Raw genomic sequence first — 21,740 nt, 5'->3', positions numbered from 1 at the left:
GTGCGACTCACCGATAAAGGCCGAGAATGTCTCGAAGATTTCACTGGTCTGCGCCGCCGACTGTACCTTACACTGTACCTAACACTACGGAGTATCTTTGAGAATATGAAAATCATTCAACTCGCTATTCCTGACATTTATCCCTTTTTCAAAAATACTTCTATATTTCCTTATTTTTGTTTATTTTGTTTAATTTGTCCATCCATCTGTTTTATTAAAAAGAATAGTCGATAATACAAAAACCCCGCGGCTCTTAGGGCTATGTTTACTTATCTATATCCTTGTCGATCTCATGATCCTCTCTCATAACATGTCTATATCCCTGAAGATGATATTTCCCTCTAAATTACAGTTATTGATGTGGCTCTATTTACATGTATTGTTCCAAAAGACAAACTAGAACAATCTCCTCCAAGGTTTGTTTAAAAGCTATTAGCTAAGCTAGCGAGGAGATGCAAAATGCCCTCAAAACATACTGCAAAAAGCACATGGTTAGCAAGGAGTCTAGAGAGCGGAATCTGATTGATATGTCCACTATGGGATTATTAGAGTGAAAATAATGTTAGCCGGCCTGGCACCAATCGCCGAGCTGGGGAATACTTTAAAATACTCCGAGATACTGGCGAAGATGGGTTGCTAGTTAATGCGGTGGTGGTTGGATATATCGATGCATGTGGAGGTATTATTACCAAGGTAGGGGCCCCATGAAGCCAGGTGATCCAAAATATATCACTTATGATGGGTTCCTGAAGGTGCAGCTATCTGTTCTTGTTGTTGATGAGCTCGGGCTATCGGATATGGGATAGGCGAGTCTGTACGAAACATTAGGTAGCAGCTGGGGCTGAACTAATTTCATTTGGAGACTGGATATGTAGACCTCTCGTGGTGGCTTCCATCAAATAAATGACATGGCTCATGATCAGCTTCCGATATCTGTCAAATGATGTTATTCGCCCTTCGGCTTCCTCCCATTATTACTTCCCTTCGATGGTTTCTCCTCATCGAGCACCTTTCACTTTTCCTGTGGAGTTGACGAACCTTTCCTCCTTTTCATTGTCACGTTTTTTTTGTCATTCTCGCTTTTTCCTCTGTTGTTTTTTTGGGGGGGGGTCATTTTCGAGTTGCAAGTTGAATTCCTTTTGGATAATCCTCATGAGACTTGGATGACAGAATACCCACTGTTCTGGATATCCCTCCTCCACTTGGATTATCGTTTTAGTTCATCGACTGAACTAGAACTCGTGAGTCGTGAATCGTAGCCGTAAGTGTAGCCGTAATCGTAATCGTAAGTCGTGGCGGGGGTCATAGGACTGCGATTTTAGAGATTTTCCTGGGTGCCATCCCTGGGAATCATCTCGCGTTCCGTGGAGATTAACAGAGAGAACAAATCGAAAGCATTGCCCAATTCAGTGGCAATATCGGTGGCCTTAACATCACGGTTGAGCTGAGCTAAGCCATCGAAGAACATGCGAGCAGTAGTAGAAGCAGTAGCGGCGAAAGTAGGTCCATTCTTTCTGTATGCAAGACCACGCTTGGTTGACATGATGCGTACAAGACGTTCTGCACAAGGGCAAGAGCGCTGCACCTCTAGGGTACACTCCAAGGAGCATGAACAGATGGAGTTGCAAATGCACTTTTGCTGTCTGACAAGGTGGTAAAGACCAGGGGTGGATGACTTCTTGCGCTCTTCTCCGATGCATGTTCCCAGTTCTTGGGCACGCTTAGACAAACGCTTATCCGCCACAATATGTGTGTCCCAGACAGCCATGCCAATATCTTCCGGGTAGATCCATGGAAGCTCTTCGACTAGAATGTCGGCACGCAGAATAGTGACTGGACACATGGTGAAATACTTCTCCGACATCGCTGCCATGGTCTCTGCTGGGATAGAGTCAAAGCATGGAATCAGTCCTTTCCATTTCTGACAATAGGATCCGTGTCGATAAGCAACAGTTCTCTTCGCAAATGGGCGATATCCGAGGGCGTCGAAGGGGAGATCATCCGGATTTGGCTTTTTCGCAACAACCTGTTTGATGTATCCTTGCTGAAAGTGGTCAATGACGTCTCTGCGACGGATTGCGCAAATCTCCGGAGAGTCCAGTACATCCTTGAACGCCATGACGATGCGGTAGAGATGATCAGCCTCTGGCATAAGGAATGGAAGCTCGATTCGCAATGCACTAGTGTTGATTCGGAAGGAACCGCAGAGCTCAATGCTGGCCAGCTCAATTGTAATGCAGGCGTAGAGGGCGTAATAGAGATTTTCGACAGTGTCAATCAGCACAGCAATCTTCTGGGTGCGCAAGTTTTGCTCGCTACGTTTGATCCAGTATCGCAGGCTGGTCTCGGAGTTGTCAGACTAAGAGAAGAAAGGCAGTGTTAGCAGTTATATCCCCAAGAATCAGGCGATAGAAGTATGGAGAAAGAGGAAAGTTATAATCTAAAGACATACCTCAGCACCGTAATACAAGATGATTGTCTCCATCATCTTCGACACAGTGTACAACTTGCCGAAAATGCGCACGATGACACCGAGATGAATTGATTCTTCCACAGGGTCCATGTTCTCGGGGGCCACAACCTTGGTTGGAGAGGTGGGCGAGGGCATCGATGGGACCATGACCCAGTCGTCGCTGCTGACAGTGTAGAGACGAAGGTGGCGCTGGCCGCTAGACGCGAGCTATCACAGGTTAGGGTCAGATTTTTGAAAATTCAAAGCCATGCATAGAGTCGAGTCACTTACCAATGCCTCAGAAAACTCCCATCTGTCGCCAAACGAGCCAAACTCCTGGGGCGTTTTCGGCTCAGACTCAGTGGCAGCAGAAGTTGAGGAGACCATGGAAGGCATGGTCGAGTTGCTGACCTGCCGGGGCTGACTGGTGGCACCGCCTGATATCAGGGACAATGCTTCCTCCACGATTGACTGGCAGTATTTGAAGAATCGTTGTTTCATCTGTTCAATCTCTTCATACGGAGGATCCTCTCCCTCTTTGACGCGGGCACAAGCATCTTCCATCATAGCCTTGGTGGCCTGGGCATAGGCATCAATACAGTCCTTACCCCGTTGGAAAAACAAGTCCAAGTCCTTTCCTGAGCGCAGAGCATCCAGGCGGGCCTGGGAAATGGTAGAAGCCATTGCCAGAGGATTCAGGTTGGAATCGGATGCCATGGGGAGAGTTGGGAGGGGAGTGGGTGGGAACATGAATTCAGAATAAATGGGGGACTCATTCGACACGGGCCGTTTGAAACGAGGATAGACCACCTCGTCCTGGGTCGACTCATGGGGAAGCTCTGGCTCATGTGTAGGTTGGGCAGACTGTGTGTGTGCCTTTCGTAGTTTGGACAGGGCAGCCCCCCATAAGCCGGTTTTTGGTGCCATGTTGTGCTTCACGTATTTTCATCGCAAGATGATCCGAAGTATGAGATTATTGTAGAAAGAAGAAAGAAAAGAAAGGCGACAAACAGGAATAAGAGCATTTATATGATTTATTTCAATTCCTAGAGTCTTCGTTTCTTTCATATAATCTTTCATATAACAATCGAAGTATAACGCTCCACATTTGGAAGGTGCGACGCAGACCGCGGATACTTTAAAATGTAAATAGACCAATCCGCTAGTGTACAGTACTAACCTTCTAAGAAACCCAAGCACCTAGTTAGGTAAAGTAGTTGTATCACTTATTGCTCGCGCGTTGAGCAAACAAATATTAAAAGCGGCTGGGGATTCGTTGCGAATCATTGGTTCATTCATCTACCTGATCTATATAAGGTTATTACTTTATCACGCGCGTTGAGAAAACAATATTGGGAGCGGCTGGGGATTCGTTGGGTAAAATTGGGTAAAATTGGTTCATTCATATATACCTAGGTAGGTACGGCTGTCAAACCTGTACCCACATGACATGCGTCACGACAATTTATTTCGAGACGAAGTCTAGGATAGTCGGTTGGTAGATACGTCGAGCCAGTAACGGGAATCAAACCTGTGCCCACTAGGTTTTCAGTTTATAAAGGTAGCGTACCACAATGTTCAACAGGACAGTTAACGAGCTAAACGGACGGATGGCTTGCTACCTGGGTCTACCTGCACCTGGGCAAGTACTTACATACCTAGGTGGCTGAAGAGTGTTTGCTATATACATCCATGAACGGATGCCTGGAGCATGTCGCCAAAGAAAAGGCATATCAACAATAGACTTGAATTGGCTCATACAAACAAAGAAATCCGAAGCTCTACCCCTGCACTCGGAATGTGCGACCACTAGCAGTCTTGCGCTCTCGTTCTTCATTCTCCGGACGGGCTCGGTTGAGCACTGTCGTGAGTTAGCGATAAGTATACTTTGTTGAATTGGAAGATTCATACCCTGGAGGAAGTCCGCTGTTCTCTTCCTCATTCGAGTGTGGATGTAGGCCTGCGATGCACGGTTAGCCATTGCTGTTTTGCAATCATCCATGAATGTAAACAAGACTCAGAGGAACCACATACCTTTGAAGCTTTGATGTGGTAATGGAAATAATCGCGGAAGGTTTGGATATGAGAGATGTTTTCATAACGACGCTGCGGGGTCAAGTGTCGAGGGAACAGAACTACAAGCCGAGTCGAGTCAGTACTTATGCAAGATAGAGGTTGATAGCGCATTGTGCATTCATACCAAAGGTGACATAGCTAACTTCGCCCCCAGAAGCGTTCAGACCAGGAACATTTGCAAGCTCAAGGGGAGGGTCGTTACGGAACAGGACTTGAGGGGCATTCTGGAGCGTCAAGACACGTCGCCGGGCGTCCACAAATTCCTATAGGCTGTTAGTAGGGGCTCCCCGTGATGCGCGGGCCAATCGTGGCAAAGTACGAACCTGCAGGAAGACCTTGCCAAAGATCCGGTCTGTCTCTTCACGGAACACGGTGCTGAAGATCACTGTGACTCGGTCCCAGTTGGCTTTGATATAGATGGCCTCTTCTTCACGGTAGTGAATTGCCATAACTTCACCGCCTTCTTGGATACCCTGCGGTGCTGATTCTGAGGTGTATCTGGAAGCCTCCTCGGCGAGCTTGTTGAACTCATCGAATGCCTTCTCGAAAGGAGCAGCCATTGCGTTCCGTTTCAGGAGGGCAAGCTTCATAATCAGGTCATTCCGGGCCTCCTCCTCTGCGGGCAGGTTTTCGAGATCGACTTGTACTGAGAAATCATATCCCGGCTCTGGAGATACAATGTAGGGACCGTATTCTCTCTCCAACACCTCCTGGGCTCCGTACTGCACCAGTTCCTTGTAGCACTTCACATTGATCGAGATAAGGATCTTCGTCTTAGACTCGGGAGTGGAGAGGTGGAATGTCACACCGTCGAAGTCGGAAACCACTTGGTCAATGGAGGCGGGGGGTGCTCTGAATTCAGCTTGTTAGCCGGGTGCCTGCTTCGGGGGTATGTGTATACAATGCGCGGGATGGCAGTGCGGGGGAGAGGAACGAATCGTACCCAGAAAAACGCTCCGTAAGGAGCGACTGGATCAAAGCATTCTGATAATCTAAGAGAAGCATGACGGGCAGGACAATGGATGGTATGCAGTGCAGGTGGGTGGCTGTTGTGAGGTTGCCCGTGATCGTCATGGGCGGTGGGGGGAGCCGTAGAGGTCGCTGTCACCGCCCGTATTAATTTTGTCCTATCGATAGCAATCGGAGATTCCAAAAATTTTCCCATCCACCCTCAACGATGGTGAAATCATACTTGTACGTGCGAATTTTTGTGATTTGGGATCCTCTGATCTGGGCGCTAACTCCTATACAGTAAATTCGAGCATTCGAATACATTCGGGCTCGTCGCCTCGGCGTCCTCGAATGCGGTTTGGGCTAAAGATGACCAGGCCAACATTGCGCGCCAGACGGGCGCTGGGCGAGCCATTGTCGGCGCAAGTGAGGAAGTTCTGTGTTGGGATGTGAAAAAGGGCGAACTCCTTGGAAGATGGCGCGATTCTGCCTGCAGAGCGCAGGTTAGTGTGGTCACTCAGAGCATGACAGATGAAGATATCTTCGCAGTTGGGTGAGTGTCCTCCGGTGTGACCTAGTGGGATGATTTTCCTCTAACTATTATGTACCTTCTCAGCTACGAGGATGGAAGTATTCGTCTTTGGGATTCCCGGACCGCCACGGTCATTATTTCTTTCAACGGTCACAAATCCGCCGTCACCAAGTTGGCTTTCGACAACGCAGGCGTACGCCTCGCCAGTGGTTCAAAAGATACCGATATCATCCTCTGGGATTTGATCACTGAGACCGGTCTTTTCAGACTTCGCGGACACACCGATCAGATCACATCGCTACATTTCCTATTCCCTTCCCCAGAATTGCTTACTGCTTCCGGATTGAATGAACACCCAGGATTCCTATTGACCACCGGAAAGGATGCATTGATCAAAGTCTGGGATCTTGCCTCTCAGCACTGCATTGAAACACATGTGGCACAGTCAAATGGCGAGTGCTGGAGCTTGGGTCTTTCACCTGACCAGGGCGGATGTATCACAGCCGGCAACGATGGTGAGCTCAGAGTCTGGTCGATCGACGAGGCGGCTATGATGGAGATTTCCAAGGAGAAGGTGGGCGCCGATGGTCGCCGAATCCTCACAGAACGAGGAACTTTCTACCGACATGGCAAGGACCGCACACTTGGCATCCGATTCCACCCCCGTTCAGACTACGTTGGATTCCACGGTTCCGACAAGTCGGTCGAAGTTTGGCGCATTCGCTCTCAGTCGGAGGTACAAAAGAGTATGGCCCGGAAGAAGAAGAGAAGAAAGGAGAAGGAGGCTCGCACCGAGGAAAACGGAGCGGAAGAGGATAACGACAAGCCTGAGGATGTTTCCGCCGCTCCTGTATCTGAAGTCTTTGTCCAACATGTTATCGTGCGCACTGGTGGAAAGGTCCGTTCATTCGACTGGATGACCAACAAATCAACTGGCCTGAACCTGCTTGTGGCAACAACAAACAACCAGCTTGAGGCCTACAACGTTGTGCCAGCGAACAAGAAGAACACCGACAGCGAGGATCCGGACTACACTCGGAGCTTGGCAGTGGACATTCCTGGTCACCGAACAGATATCCGGTCGATTGCATTGAGCTCCGACGACCGAATGCTTGCCTCTGCTTCGAATGGCACTCTCAAGATCTGGAACGTTCGCACCGAGAGTTGTCTACGAACACTCGAGTGTGGATATTCCCTGTGTTCCGCATTCCTTCCTGGTGATAAGATTGTCGTTGTTGGTAACAAGAACGGAGAACTCGAGGTGTTTGATATCGCATCCTCAACATTGCTCGACACCATCAAAGCCCACGATGGACCCGTGTGGTCACTTCACGTGCACCCAGATGGCAAGTCTATGGTCAGTGGAAGTGCAGACAAGACAGCCAAGTTTTGGAATTTCCAGGTTGTCCAGGAGGAGATCCCAGGAACCAAACGTACCACTCCCCGCCTCAAGCTGGCACACACAAGGACTCTGAAGGTTAACGACGATATCCTCAACCTTCGTTTCTCCCCGGATGCACGGCTTCTAGCAGTTTCCCTCTTGGACAACACCGTGAAGGTCTTCTTCGTCGACTCGCTGAAGCTATTCCTCAACCTTTACGGACACAAGCTTCCTGTCTTGAGCATGGATATTTCCTACGACAGCAAACTCATTGTCACCTGCTCAGCTGATAAGACTGTTCGACTCTGGGGCTTGGACTTTGGTGACTGCCACAAGGCTTTCTTGGCCCACGAGGACAGTATCATGGCAGTGGCATTCGTTCCCCACAACAAGGATGGAAACGGTCACAACTTCTTCAGCGCAAGCAAGGACCGTATCATCAAATACTGGGACGGTGACAAGTTCGAGCAAATCCAGCGCCTCGTTGGTCACCACGGTGAGATCTGGGCACTTGCCATGAGTCACACTGGTGATTTCATTGTCAGTGCCAGTCACGACAAGAGCATCCGCATCTGGCAACAAACCGACGAGCCGTTGTTCCTGGAGGAAGAACGTGAGAAGGAGATGGAAGAGGCCTACGACAACACACTCACCGCGTCTCTCGAGCAGGAGGAGGATGGTGAAGATGGCGAGAAGGCCGAGGCCGTCGATGCTGGCAAGCAGACGACCGGCACTCTCATGGCCGGAGAAAAGATCATGGAAGCTCTGGAACTAGGCCTCGAGGATCTCGAAGTCGTACGCGACTGGCGTAAGGTTAAGGCCGCCAACCCCAATGCCGCCGCGCCCGATCGTAACCCCGTCTACCTGGCTCTCAACAACATTTCCGCCGAGCAGCACGTTCTGAACACCGTCCAGAAGATCCCCGCAGCTGCCCTCCAGGACGCTCTCTTGGTTCTGCCATTCTCCAAACTCTCCGCTCTCTTCACCTTCCTCAACATCTGGGCCGATCGCGAATGGAACGTGCCCCTCACCTGCCGCGTGTTGTTCTTCATTCTGAAGACCCACCACCGCCAGATTGTTAGCAGCAAGATGATGCGCCCTATGCTTGACAGCATTCGGGTATCTCTGCGTCGGGTTCTTGCCCGCCAGAAGGACGAGATGGGCTTCAACCTTTCCGCGCTGCAGTTCATCGGCAACCAGATCCGCGAGCAGAGTACCACGGACTACGTTGATGAGGATACCTGGGAGGAGCAGCAGACCTCCAAGGGTACGGGCAAGAAGCGCCAGTTCGTCAGCGTTGCCTGAGTTTAAGATTAGGTTTGTGTACAAGCATGTCTATTGGCGTTATGATCATTTTCGACCTTGTTACCTTGGAGGTCTTCTCTATCTTGTTTTCCATATAAAAGTTTTATATCCTTGGGAGTTGAAGAGAATATAAGGAATGTATGATAGTTCAATTTCGAAGTAAAATATAATCTTTTCCCTGGGATAATTGTTTACTGAATTTTCACAAAGCGAAATGTATCAAAGTAATAGAACAGAATAATTCATTCGAGTGGTCTAGCTATTATACCCTTCCATATGCAACAATCCAAGCAGTCGACGATACCGATAAAAAATATAGAATCTGTATTGCAAAGAGACATCGTTAGCGATTTACTCCTAGCAACGACACATTGATCTTTCCAAGACCAGAACCAAGAAAAGAAACAACAAGCATCCGAAGACTCTACTCAGGAGAACCAATGTAAGCATCGACGACAGGGATTTCAGCCCCTGTCATACCTCTTCCGGCTCTTCCTATTAAAATTCCGGTTCTAATGCGAATCTCATCATGATAGAGTCTGTTTGGTGGATGTTTGTTGTTTCCTCACTTGTGGTCCTGTCAGGGGAGCTTAGTGCAACATACCTATTAGTGTTTTGTTCCAGCATGGACCAAAAATCAATCTCATTTATTGGCCTTGGTCCACACTGGACATTGGTGTTGGTTGGAGCTGGAGAAGAGGAAAGAATTCAGGTTGGAGTTTTGTGAGAAAATTTGGCCCGGTGGAGCTCTATTAGTCATTTAAGTCACGTGTTGTTTTTGTATGGGGCTCGAGTCTACCCCTGGGTAATAGGTACGGGATTTGTATAAAAATTCTGTATAATATTTAATATTCAATCAATGTTCATTTTCATACTGGTATCAATTTCATAACGGTCATGATTCTCTCGGTGCTGTTTAAAGCATGTGGGGTGAAACATCTCCAGATTTGATCAAGAGGATGGCTTCATTGTCCCACAGCAAGAACATGTCCACCACTGAGTCTCCATAAAACTACTACACGAGGTGCAAACCCATCCAAGGGGCTTCTTATCTGCACCCCGATCCAAGGACTTAAGGGTATCCAGTGCACGGGTGCGGTTCTTGAAAAGAAATGGATCACCAGGATTCACGTCCTTCTCTTCCTTTCGATCAAGAGTTAAAGGCCTTTTCTTCGAGTTTCGTGACTCTGAACGCACTGGTTGGCTATTGTTTCGGGCAGAGGTAGATGTGGATAGCGTGTTGGTCGGAGGCGGTCGTTCTGCTGCACAAACATCACAACATAAGAAGGTAGATGGGTTCTCGAGAGTGCACATTGGGCAGATCCAGGGTGTCTCGTATGAGCTGTTATCGGCTGTAAGATCAACAGTTTCATTGCGAGTCGGTGAAGGAGCTTCTTTTTTGAAGCACAGGCAGAGTTTCGGGGATAACAGGCGAGATGTCGGAAGTAGTAGATGGCAGTGTCGATTTTGTTCGAGGTCCTGCTGGGTTTTCTTGACTTGGCGGAACATAAGACGACTCATATTTCTCCCTTTCTTCTTCTTGTATCATTTCGATAAATGCCTCCATGATGGCCCTCTCGTTTGCGTCATCTTCCTCGGCTTGGGTTCTGAACCCATGCGAGGCCTCTTCCGCAAGCTCAGTACTTCGGTCTGTGCCAGAAGCACAACCCTGGGTCACTTCAATACGCCGCTGGGCAGCGTCAGCCCGGAGCTTCCGTATATCTGTTCCGCGGAGCACGCGGGTACCGCCGAGCTTTTTGCCAGAATTTTTAGTAAGAACCCTTCGCTTTTCAGCAGCCGCACGAGCTTGACGTCGAGCTTCATCCAGCGGAATTCTTTGGCCACCCAGACGCTTTCCTTGGGATAAGAAGCCCTCTCCGGTGTAGCCTTTTCGGGCTAGTTCCTCATGCTCATCACGAAGTTGATTCCACAGTGCATGAAACTGTTGGTTGTGAGGACCAATCACATTGTGGGCGAGTCTAAACTTTATCAGAGTTTGTATTTTGGGATATTTAGACGTAAAATCACTCACTCGTGAAGCATAGTATCCAAAACCTCCTCGATGGGGAGAAATTGCCGTTGATCGGAGGGATACCGTAATCTTAGACAGATCTTCTGGCCCGAGTTGACATTCAGCCCCAGCAGGTTTCGCTGCTGCGGATAAAATTCACAGAGCGCGCCAACTCTCCAGGCGCGCTGTCGCATGATCGGTTTGACCAACGATGCGACCTTGCGCAGGATCAGCAAGGCCTCTGCTTCTCGGGGGCGTTTCTTTTCATGGCGGTATTCTGAGATCAGAGGGTCTAGCTCCCGCATTTTCGAGATTTTTGATCAAGAACTTCCACTGCACGGTAAAACAGGATGGCACGAACAGGTGAGATGTTACTGTCTTCGTTTGGATGGCCTCCTCCGAGGCCAGGGTCTAAGCAAGAGGATTTCACATCAGAACATGATAAAACAATGGCATTACACAGATAACCGCGCGGGTAGCTAGGAACAGTCAAGGGAACATAGCCAGTGATGGAAATTCCAGAATCAATCCAAGTTCGGAGCATCCATGGATGGCCTTTTGGCATTGATAATCAAGCAAGGCACAAACTGACGCCTGATATTTAAGGCCTCCAATACAATCACGTGTCTTGGTTCTACACAACTAGTTGTAGCGGAATAGTGTTTTGTCAATAATGTACAATGGTGGTAGGGAGGAGGTAATTGGAACAGTATATCCTGGGTAATATTAATATTACCCAAAGAGATGATTTTCGTTTAATTTTATGCTTATAGTATCATACCGGGTCAAGATATATATTCACAGTAACCTACGTTAATACAATAGCCAAGTTGTTAAAAACAATATCTTGCTAGTTTCTCCCTGTTTCTGGTCACAGAAATACATATAGATCCTAGAGGAATAAAATGAAAAATCATAAACAGCCTAAGTAATCCTGCATACTCCCCGCCCTTGGATGTTTTATAGGTACAAAGCGCTGCTCATGTGACCTTTCCGATAACACTCTCGGTGTTATCAGCATCCATCTTATCGAACTTTCGCTCTTCTTCTTCTTTCCAGCTACTTCCCAAACAAACAAAATGACGAGCGACGACCTGTTCTTTTTTGACTACGTAAGTATCATGGAAGGAGACAAAGAATACCCTCGGTGCTGATACTTTCTCATCTAGCTTGCGTCTATACCCCATGACGTAAGGCGGTATTCCCTCGAAGTCGCAGACTCCATCGACCGGCAAGTCGACTATGCCGCGCACGCGATCAAGGATACGCTGGCCCAGCAATCATGGCTACCACCCACTGTTCGCCCGGCTCGTGTTTCCCCGAGAATGCGGTCATCGCAAGGCCTGACGGACCGGATCCAAAGCTGGATGGCTCGGAATCGCGCGTGGACGGCGGCCATGCTCGCCTTTATTGGAACCGGCGTTGTCTTATACTATGGAAACAAGAAATTACACGGAAAACGGAGAAAGGCCAGAAGGGCGAGCAACGGTGCAAGGAAAGAGATTGTTGGTATGTGTCATAATGCCCGCATTTAATCTGTACTAGGATCTGAGTGCTGATTCTGCGATTATAGTCGTTGCTGGATCGCCCCATGAGCCGATGACAAGGGCTATTGCCATGGATTTGGAACGTCGAGGATATATCGTATATGTGACCGTTTCTTCCGCGGATGAAGAGCATATCGTCAAGTCCGAGAACCGTGTTGACATCAAGGCTCTCTGGTTGGACCTTACAACTGTAAGTGTTGTCCGTGTATCTCTTATACGGGAGAACCCAACTAACATTGTACACTAGACAACCTCCTCGCCGTCCGAAATCCATCCCTCGCTGCAAGAGCTTCGCTCCTTGATCACTCAACCACAGTCGCCTATCGCCGGAGTGCCTCCGCACACCTGCATATTGAGTGGCCTTATCGTGGTCCCGTCACCCAACTATAGCGCAGGCCCTGTCGCAACCATCCCGCCGTCATCGTGGGCCGACACGGTCAACACCCGCCTCCTTTCGCCTATCCTCACAGTGCAGGCCTTCCTCCCCCTGCTGACCCTCCGCAGCAATAATAGCACTATTGTCTTTGCCAATCCTTCCATATCATCTTCCCTTTCCGCGCCATTTGCCGGACCTGAAGTTGCCACAACCCGAGCAATCTCAGGCTTCGCAGCCTCGCTTCGCCAGGAACTTCGTCTCCTCGAACAAGGCAATGTTGACGTCGTTGAGCTGCAGCTGGGAAATATCGACTTAGGACCTACATACCGAAATGGTCAGAATCAGATAGCAGGCACAGAAGTCCTCGCATGGAGTACCCAGCAGCGAGCCCTTTATGCCTCACAGTATCTGTCCAGTGTTGAGCAGCGCCCAGTTGCCTCTGCTGGTCCTAGCACAGTACGCGGGTCTCCGGCGCGGAATCTCCACTACGCTATTTTGGATGCTTTGGAGCCCACATCGCGGGATATGTTCGGCCGAAAAGTGTCCAAGAAACGTGTCATGTATGTGGGCCGGGGAGCTCGATCGTACAGCCTGATCGGGGCCTGGGTTCCCAGTGGACTCGTGGCGCTGATGATGGGGTACCGCAGTGGGAATGGGATGAACTCGGAGACCCCGAGTGGCAGTGGCAGTGAAACCAGCTGGGAGAGAGTTTAAGCTCGTGCACTATGTTCTGACACATCTCCCTTCATGAAATTCTCATTTTTAATATATCAAAAGCACTCGCTTTGAATAATGTTTTTTCTGTACATAATTTCATTGGAAATACTCTTCACTCTTAATAGCACTGTTTTGTTCAAACCATCACATACCAAGACATAGTCTCAAAGCGATACAATTATTAGATTAGCAGTTACCTACTAGGATATCATTAGGCTTACGCGGCACCATCCCCTCCCTATACACCTAGAGATTTCCCCCCAGAAGAAGAAAATCGACCCATCACCTTCCCCTAAACTGGCACATCCTTCATTTCATTCGATTGCTCACCACCACACTGCTCAGCAAAAGCATCATGCGCGCACAGCGGATCCCGTCTCGCTCGCTTAATCTTGCCATGCGTCAATCGGCGACGCAAATAAATCAGCACCCAGGAAAGGAGAAAGATAACCAGAACCGCAGCCAAGATGCCAAAGCAGTACCCCACCACACGCTTGCTCTTCTCTCCGTGCTCGCCGACGTCGAGAAAGGAGTATGGGTACCAGCCCTCAGTTTCATGGGTGATGTATGCGACACAGAGATATAACAGGAGCATGAAGATTAGGAATGGGATTGCAATGAATGGGTGCGGCGCTGTGGCTGTGATAATAATTTCCAGTAGGGCGTAGACAGAGTTTAGGGAGTGTTGGGAGATCTGGAGGTTGGTGGGTTAGCTTGAACTGTGGATTTTCGCAAGTGTTTTTTTTTTTTTTTTCGCTTTTTCGCTCTATATCTGCGGAATGGAGGGTAGAGCTTGTGATATGACAATGTCGATGCTCAGGAAGGTTTTTGTTTTGGATTAATAAGCTTTAATAAGAGGGCTGATCCATATCTTTGTGGTGGGTCGGAAAGAAAGTATAGATAAAAAAAAAAAGAAAAAAAAAAAAAAAAAGTCAGACACATACATTTTGCCAGCCGGTGAATGTCTTCTTGTACCAAGGCGGAGTGAACAGTACAGCCCAGAAGACAATTGTAACGAGAAACGGGTACGTCGTAATTGTCACATACAACAGGCTGTGTAGCACTCGAAAGGCTCGCGGCCAGCGGTCGAAGAGAACCGAGTGGCCTGTTCGTGCATAGAAGGCTGTGTGGATCGCAGCGAATAGCATATAGAAGCCAATACCCCAGTAAGTCAGCCAGGTGAAGTAGCTGAAGGAGTGGCCAATCGAAGCGTGGTCATTGTGGGTGCCAAACCAGCCCCAAAAGACGAAGATGGAGGTGAAAATGTATAGTGAGATCAGAGCGCGAAGACCGGCGAGGATGGCGGGGGGTAAGATCCAAGACGTTTCGAAGTGGTGCTTGTCATCGGTAGTCGGGTCGACTCCGAAGAGAGTGGTTAGTGAGAGTCGTGGCATGTTGGTTTGTGCCTTATGCTTTCGTTGTATCTCCGGAGAATTGAAGCCAAAGAGGCTAAAAAGCAAGAAAAAGAAAATTCAGCTGTGTATATACTAGCTCAAACGGGCAGTTAGTCGCTAGCTAGACTAAAAATGGACTGGGGCATTGGATGCCTGATTCTCCACCGTGATATAGAGCGAACTCGCAAGCCGTTCTGCGCCCTTACGGATCGATTAGGAGGACCAGAGCCAGTCATGCAGGCAGCTTTGCTTTCAGTCTCATGTTCGATTCATTTTTCCTCCCACAAGCAATGGCTCTACAGAACGAGAAGAGTTTGAAGGAGAAGAATTTGAAGGAGAAGAGTTTGAAGGCTTGTGGTTGAAGGTAACGTTGAATCGGTATCGATTTCAATCTTCTACGTCACCAGTCGCTGCATACATTGCCGTCCCAGTTCTCGGTAAATTCGATCATAAATCCAGTTAGATAGAGCTGGACGAGATGTTACCTTCTTTTTATTCTAGCTCTTAATTGAAATATCCCTCCCACAGAAAAATGACACATGCTACCGATTCCCAATCACCACATTAAAGAATAGCACAATCTCGCTACTGCCACCCAGCCAATTCCAATATCCCCTGTACAATCAATTTCAGTTAATAAAATAAGGGCATATAAAGATACCCTACTAAGTCTAGCGGATATCATAGATGTCTTCTAACTCCGACCCTTTTAAATTGATTATTTATTCGATTCAGCTTCGCTTATACGGGTAGTTAGTGGACGCTTTCCCCCGATCTCAAACCGCTTTTTATCTTGATAAATAGATTCGGTTGGTACTATCCTAATATTAGTACTAACGACAATGTTAGAATAGCCGTAATAAGGACATTTAATCCCTTACAATACCTCCATCTTCGCGGCTTTCGCAGCGTCTTGTCTTTCTATCGAATTATCTGGCGCTACGGCTCTTCTCTAAAGGGTCTTATTATTATGCCATGTACCTAGGATAAGAGTAAGGTAACGGGGCCGATTCTAGTATTCGAGACATCTATTCTTCTAGAGATATTCGTAAATACGACAATAGAGATACGGCATCAGTCGCTCCATAAAAGCTCACATAAAAGATGCATCCCCGAGAGACTAGCATGGTTTCTTTCTGATATATGGCCGCCAGAGCCTGGAGAGAAGTACTAGGAGTTGACTCGCAGCAGCCTCCCTTTGCAACCAGATGATGCTTAATATTTTTGATGCCGGCTGCTAAGCAAGTTAAAAAAAAAAAAAAAAAGATTCAGTATGTAGATACATGTAGCAATCTGCAGTCATATACGCTGTAGGATAAACTAATATGTTATCCATCGATTTGTAAATGTAGCCCATAGAACTGATTTCATGAGGATTTGATCTCGTGTCATACTCTCAGCTGTATCCGCCGAGAGACTATAAGCAATGGCAAGAATTTGATCCTTCACTCGAGGACTAGTCTGCTTGTTTAAACTTTGTAGGATGCACTTACGTTCTGCGGCTACTAAAAATTTAGCAAGTGGTGTCTGGTCTCTTTCCTATTTCGTATAGCTCGACTAATCCTGCATGGTATCAAACTATATAGTAAGATATAAACTAGGATCTGCTAAGTGAGACTTGAGAAAGCTGTCATTTGCAGCTAGCTCGTCTTGCTTATAACGAGATAACCCTAACTCGCAGCCGTCCAATTGTTAAAGACGGTCTTGTGTTGGATTGCCGGAATGCTGGTTTGAGATATATCATAGATAATTCCCTAGCATCCTTTACGAACTGACGTCCCAAGCCCTCCCCTGTCAAATCTGAGACGGTTTCTCGGAGGATTTGAAGGCCCTAGCAGATGACGGGAAGGTCTTGGTAAAAAGAGGGGGCTGCTATTCCATAACAAGTGCGATTAGGCCGACTGAAAGTTGAGAGGGCCGTGCGTGAATCCAGACCATCAGCATGAAGCTAAAGGTTTTAGTGTCTTACGAGAAAAGAGAGCGCGATGTGACATACACTGAGACATCTGGTGCAAGAGTTCCGGTAGAAGATGATTCATTCTGCTTAGGCATTGCAGTCTTTGCAGCCCAATGGTATATATTTGCGAAAGGATAGAAGAGCCTGCAAATATCCGAAGAGAAAGAGAGTCAAAACAAGTGTTTTTTTTTCGTAGTTTGCTAAGCGTTGCTAAGTGTTGCCAAGTATTGCCAAGACGCAGTTTCTAAATCGCATCAAAACATGTCTTACTAGCTCCGTATTGATGGGTGATGTGTGTGTGTGTGTGTAATATTTTTAGTGTACCTAGTTAGGTACCCTTCTTGACTTAGGTAAAAACCCACATAGTGATTTGCGTAATCATTACGGAGTAGTTACGGAGTATGAATTTTAATAATAGGTGCGTGCCCTCTTACCTATAGAGCTGACCTTATGTAGTCTGGTGTCTAGCCTTTGGGCAACGAAAAGGATAGTACCTCAAACCGAGGCCCAATCTGAAGAAAGACCACACTTTATATTTGTTAAGCGCACATGGCATTCTATATAAAAAAATGGTCGTGGCCAAGGGCGTGCGAGCAGTGACTGCCCAGAGCCCTGCCTAGCCGCTGGATTTTATCCAGTTATCCCAAGTGTTTCCGTACGGTTCCAGCGCGCAGACTGTCTTTGTAGAGGTAGTCAGTAGTCAGGATATTCCCAATTAGAAGGACGAATGCCGTTGCCCGAAGAGCCACTTCGTTATCCGATTCGTAGGCCACATGCGTAAGTGCTATCAGGACATGGGCACCAACTTTCGTCCAAAGCGATGTATCATGTCATTTAGATACATCTTGCAACATCAGTAAATCCGAAATCCACTATTAGCTGCCGCGTGTAGTTAATGAGAAAAACATTCCAATCGAGCTCATCGAGATCACATGTGCTTCATCATGCTCGGAGACAGACTGTGAAAATAGAAAGCTAGGAGAATCTAGAGCGAATATATTTTGAAGAAATTGTATTCAAAAGAGAAGTAATGAGGGAGATGCGCTCTTCTTAAGGACTCTTGATATACTCTTCTTCCAAGGTCGAGTTTAATGTTCCCCAGGGCCTATGTATAGCGCAAGGTTCAGTCTAACCGTGGACCCGGAAGTGCATGCTGAGTAACATGTGATACTATTCCCAACTAGGGATAGTGCAAATCACAAACCATGGTTGAGTTGACTCAAAAGGCCGCGTATGTATATTTGTCCTTTCATCTCCCAAGAGACCTTCAATTTAGTGATTTTACTACTAAGATATAAAACAAATCATTATACAACGGTTCCCTGGAGAGATTCCACCGGGTTATATATTTATCCCATTATGACATATTTTCAACCCTTTTCGGACTGTGGTATCCGCTCTCGTGGCTTGCAATATAAGTAGGGGGTGGTTTCACTGCTCTCGGCTATTGGTGCGAATCTGGAAATCTGGCCCATCCTAGCTTTATATACTCCGTAACTAGGCACCAGCTGCTTCCAAGGCTGTCATAAATTCTAAACATAAAACGCAATCGCTCATGCATGTGGTTTCTTCAGATCAGCAAATGGTGAAACCACCCGTGTGGGGAGAGACGGCAGAGGAACTAGGACTGGAACTAGAATTCTAGAAGATAGCGGGTCAAAGAAAACACTCCCGAGGTCAGTTATAGTGAAATGTTTAGTGAAATCAATAGTAGATTCCCAAGGGTTATATATTCAATTAAAGAATAGTTATAGCCAATAACAATACATAGTATGCTTGATGTTATTCCTGTATTCTTGGCGACCCCCTGAGCAGTTCTCTCCCCCTGAGACGATCCCTTGTCAAACGTCGAGACCCGGTGGAGCGACTGTTTTATTTTAGTGCACGGGACGCTTCTATTTACACCTTGTCATAGTCTCGTTCCAAGGTTTGCAATTGTGATCGTCAGTGCCCTCCGTTTTTCTCCTTTCTCCTTTCTCATCTCTCTACGGAGTATACTCTCCTCCTTTCCAATGCCCTGAAACTCCTTATTCCTTGCTTCAATACTGTCTGTAGGGCTGTCATTCCTTTGGCTCTATAATCTCGCCTCCCCGCCCGAACCCCCCTTTGTGTGTTATCCGCAACTCCGCCCTCCGCCCTCAACTCAGAACTTCAAAGACTACTCCGATGCTTCCTGCGCAAATCTCGAAAGATCCAACCGACTCAGGATAAATGATTCAATAGCCGACCATTTCATATTCACCTATCTATCATGGACATGCGAGGGAAACTGAGCGAATGCCGCTCCATATCCCACGACACCCTGCGGAGTGGCTCGCCACGGGTGGCGCATTTTGACGGCGAGGTTCCTCCCGCACTCTCCCCCCTCGATGCATTCGCTGCTCAAAGCCGATTTCTCGCCCGACAACTCGATGAGTCTCGACGAGGAGACCGCCGCATGAGTCGGTTACCGCCGGCGAGTGTGGCTCGATCGCTTTCGCAAGGCCGCCCGGGCTTCTACCGTTCCAAATCATCGACTGAATCCCGCACAGAACTGACTCGGAAACCCACGCAGAAGGGATTGCCGGAGTTCGAAGACCCCAAGTACCGTCCTGTCTCCGAACATCCCCGCTTGAGCTCAATTTCCCATGCTAGCACCGAAGCTAGCTATTACGAGGATGATGACAATGCGACACCTCGGACAACGATGTATAACACTGGTCCGGAGACGTATGGGATGCCGCGCGCCGAGTCACCAGAGGAGGTTACATCACACGCAAGTGGAGCGGAGGATGCGCCTGCTGGTGTGGCGGTTGCTAAGCCGCAAGGTTCATCGATCGACTCAGCTTCGCGACTGGACATCCCACGCACCTTGGCACCACCAGTGTCACCGCGGTCGCGCCCATCCAGTAGTGCCAAAGTGACACACCCCGAGAGTTCTGATGATGACTACAGCAGCTCTAATGGTGGGTCGACATTCTCCCAACCCCGAAAGCTGTCCTCTGGAAGTGCTGTGTCATTGCCATATTCTCCTATGTCGACATTCCCTGCACGACCACACCCTCGATCGCCATCCTTGAGTTCGGAGACATCAGGAACAGGAACGAACCACCTCCCCCGCCCTTCGTTCAATTTCTCTCGACCGCTGAGTCGGTCCAGTACGAGCCTGTCTGCTCCTGGAGCTTCGACGCCTACAGAACCGATCCTTGCTTCTGGATCGAACCAGATGTATCGCCGCAGCAGGCCGACTCCACTCCTCTTGCAACTTTCTACCGAAGATGCTGCTGCCGCGGCAGCCATGGAGGGTGAGCCGTCGTCCGCCGTCTCGTCTTATGTTTATGCCAAGTATGCGCTTCCGCGCGGACGCTTCCTTTCACGGGATTCTGTGGTTTTTGCGGGCTTGCAAACGCCCCATTTCGAGTGGGAGGAGCCCCTATTTGAGAAAACCCCTCCTCGGCACTCAGAGGAGCCGCCGCGGATGGCACGAACACCATCTCCTACTCACCACCGTCAATTTGAGCACTCACCGAAGCCTCACTCGATGCACGAAGTTCCAGCTTCTAATCCTGAAATCCCGACCCCGATGCCGACATTCCAACCCCAATCTCCACCTCAATCCCCCCTCAGCCTCAACCCCAACCTCAACTTCAACCTCAAACCCCCAAGTCTCAGCGAGTCCCACAACCCCCTCCTGTGCCCGACTCGCCAGTGGAGCCCGCACCACGGCCCTCTGTTGAGAACACCCGCCAGACGACTAGCGACAAGGATGAACCCGTCTCTTCTGCGGATTCGGCCAGCACCATGCGACCCCAAACCACTGCCGCTCAGGTGACAGCTTCCGGCCTCACGGCTGATGACCATGTCGCTAAGGGCATTGAGTGTCACGAGCGAGGATCCCTGAGCGAATCGACGTATCATCTGCGAGTTGCCGCGAAGCAGGACCACCCGACGGGAATGCTGCTTTATGCGCTGGCCTGTCGGCACGGTTGGGGCATGCGATCCAATGAGAAGGAGGGTGTACGATGGTTACGCAAAGCTGTGGATTCCGTCGGATTGGAAATGTTGGCTGATCCGGATGCTCCCGGTGCGTCGAAGGCGAAGGAATTGCAAAAGGCATACCGAGCTCAATTTGCTTTGAGCATTTATGAACTGGGCGTCAGCTACTTGAATGGCTGGGGTATCGAGCAGGACAAGTCTCTTGCCCTGCGCTGCTTCGAGATCGCCGGTCAATGGGGTGATGTTGACGCCATGGCCGAAGCCGGATTCTGCTATGCGGAGGGTGTTGGCTGTAAAAAGGATATGAAGAAGGCGGCACGCTTTTATCGCCAGGCTGAAGCCAAGGGTATGAGTATGGTTGGAAACAGCTGGTACGTTTTTCTTAGTCGTTACATTCCATTCGACCGTACTAACGAGTATCTGCAGGATCTACAAGGACAAATACAACGAGGTTGAGTCCACATCCACGTCCACCTCCACTGGACGCTCCCGTGGCCGAAATGCCAGCGGAGGAGAGAAGGACAAGAAGCCGCGCAGCAAGTCCCGCACTCGCAGTATCTTCCAACGCAAGAAGTCCAACGTGTCAGAGGCATAGACTATCTGTCTGTTTTATTCACTTTGCTTTCCGTCTCAACGCGTTCCCCTTGGAGTTGTGGAAGAACCATCCATTTTGCATTTTGCATTATGCTTGGAGCGTTCTGAGCCCCGATCTTTGATTTATTCGCTTTTTTTTTTTTTTCAACTCGATTCTTCGACTTACATTCCTTCACTTTCTCATGTCTAAACTTTTTCTTGTTCTCGTTTCTCCTTTCCCGAGCCGCCTGGGCAGCTGTTATCGAGCATGGACCTAGTCTGGTTCACGTGTCTCGCTTAATACTTCAATTCTTCGTGTATACCCTTTTCATTTCTTCCCATCATTTCGCCAAATTTTTTTTTCTTTATTTTCATGGCACCCTCTTTTTTCATTTCTTTTCTTGGTCATATTTATTGGATATGATCCCCTGAACAATTTTGTTCATATTTTGACTCCTATTTTGACCCATATTTGCTTGATGCCTCAGTGTGG

General features: G+C 48.3%; 8 protein-coding genes across 8 annotated transcripts; 4 read left to right on the top strand and 4 right to left on the bottom strand.

Moving 5' to 3' along the window:
* Positions 1-1,318: 1,318 nt before the first annotated feature.
* On the bottom strand, positions 1,319-3,379 carry N7487_010436 (uncharacterized protein; the record flags this gene model as incomplete). Its single annotated transcript, XM_056878166.1, has 3 exons — positions 1,319-2,359; positions 2,453-2,680; positions 2,744-3,379. 3 exons carry the CDS (start codon positions 3,377-3,379, stop codon positions 1,319-1,321), a joined length of 1,905 nt encoding a protein of 634 aa, XP_056726746.1.
* An 854-nt stretch (positions 3,380-4,233) lies between these two features.
* On the bottom strand, positions 4,234-5,602 carry N7487_010435 (actin-related protein 2/3 complex subunit 2; the record flags this gene model as incomplete). The annotated part of the gene is made up of 6 exons (XM_056878165.1): positions 4,234-4,313; positions 4,364-4,412; positions 4,487-4,587; positions 4,653-4,791; positions 4,852-5,380; positions 5,472-5,602. The coding sequence occupies 6 exons, from the start codon at positions 5,600-5,602 to the stop codon at positions 4,234-4,236; spliced, it is 1,029 nt and encodes a 342-aa protein (XP_056726745.1).
* Positions 5,603-5,705: 103 nt separating this feature from the next.
* N7487_010434 (snoRNA-binding rRNA-processing protein DIP2) lies at positions 5,706-8,697 on the top strand (the record flags this gene model as incomplete). Its single annotated transcript, XM_056878164.1, has 3 exons — positions 5,706-5,722; positions 5,781-6,032; positions 6,096-8,697. 3 exons carry the CDS (start codon positions 5,706-5,708, stop codon positions 8,695-8,697), a joined length of 2,871 nt encoding a protein of 956 aa, XP_056726744.1.
* Positions 8,698-9,648: 951 nt separating this feature from the next.
* N7487_010433 (metalloendopeptidase WSS1) lies at positions 9,649-11,013 on the bottom strand (the record flags this gene model as incomplete). Its single annotated transcript, XM_056878163.1, has 3 exons — positions 9,649-10,193; positions 10,342-10,676; positions 10,730-11,013. 3 exons carry the CDS (start codon positions 11,011-11,013, stop codon positions 9,649-9,651), a joined length of 1,164 nt encoding a protein of 387 aa, XP_056726743.1.
* Positions 11,014-11,787: 774 nt separating this feature from the next.
* N7487_010432 (DUF1776 domain-containing protein) lies at positions 11,788-13,345 on the top strand (the record flags this gene model as incomplete). Its single annotated transcript, XM_056878162.1, has 4 exons — positions 11,788-11,820; positions 11,878-12,217; positions 12,282-12,445; positions 12,503-13,345. The coding sequence occupies 4 exons, from the start codon at positions 11,788-11,790 to the stop codon at positions 13,343-13,345; spliced, it is 1,380 nt and encodes a 459-aa protein (XP_056726742.1).
* A 295-nt stretch (positions 13,346-13,640) lies between these two features.
* N7487_010431 (uncharacterized protein) lies at positions 13,641-14,742 on the bottom strand (the record flags this gene model as incomplete). Its single annotated transcript, XM_056878161.1, has 2 exons — positions 13,641-14,042; positions 14,293-14,742. The coding sequence occupies 2 exons, from the start codon at positions 14,740-14,742 to the stop codon at positions 13,641-13,643; spliced, it is 852 nt and encodes a 283-aa protein (XP_056726741.1).
* Positions 14,743-14,874: 132 nt separating this feature from the next.
* N7487_010430 (uncharacterized protein) lies at positions 14,875-15,104 on the top strand (the record flags this gene model as incomplete). The annotated part of the gene is made up of 2 exons (XM_056878160.1): positions 14,875-15,004; positions 15,031-15,104. 2 exons carry the CDS (start codon positions 14,875-14,877, stop codon positions 15,102-15,104), a joined length of 204 nt encoding a protein of 67 aa, XP_056726740.1.
* A 3,846-nt stretch (positions 15,105-18,950) lies between these two features.
* Positions 18,951-21,269, top strand: N7487_010429 (tetratricopeptide repeat protein; the record flags this gene model as incomplete). The annotated part of the gene is made up of 3 exons (XM_056878159.1): positions 18,951-20,228; positions 20,351-21,045; positions 21,101-21,269. The coding sequence occupies 3 exons, from the start codon at positions 18,951-18,953 to the stop codon at positions 21,267-21,269; spliced, it is 2,142 nt and encodes a 713-aa protein (XP_056726739.1).
* Positions 21,270-21,740: the final 471 nt, after the last annotated feature.

This window comes from Penicillium crustosum, assembly GCF_028827405.1.
Source record: "Penicillium crustosum strain IBT 35664 chromosome Unknown utg000004l_segment0_segment0, whole genome shotgun sequence".
NCBI lineage: Eukaryota > Fungi > Ascomycota > Eurotiomycetes > Eurotiales > Aspergillaceae > Penicillium > Penicillium crustosum.
This window is presented reverse-complemented; position numbering and strand designations above follow the sequence as displayed.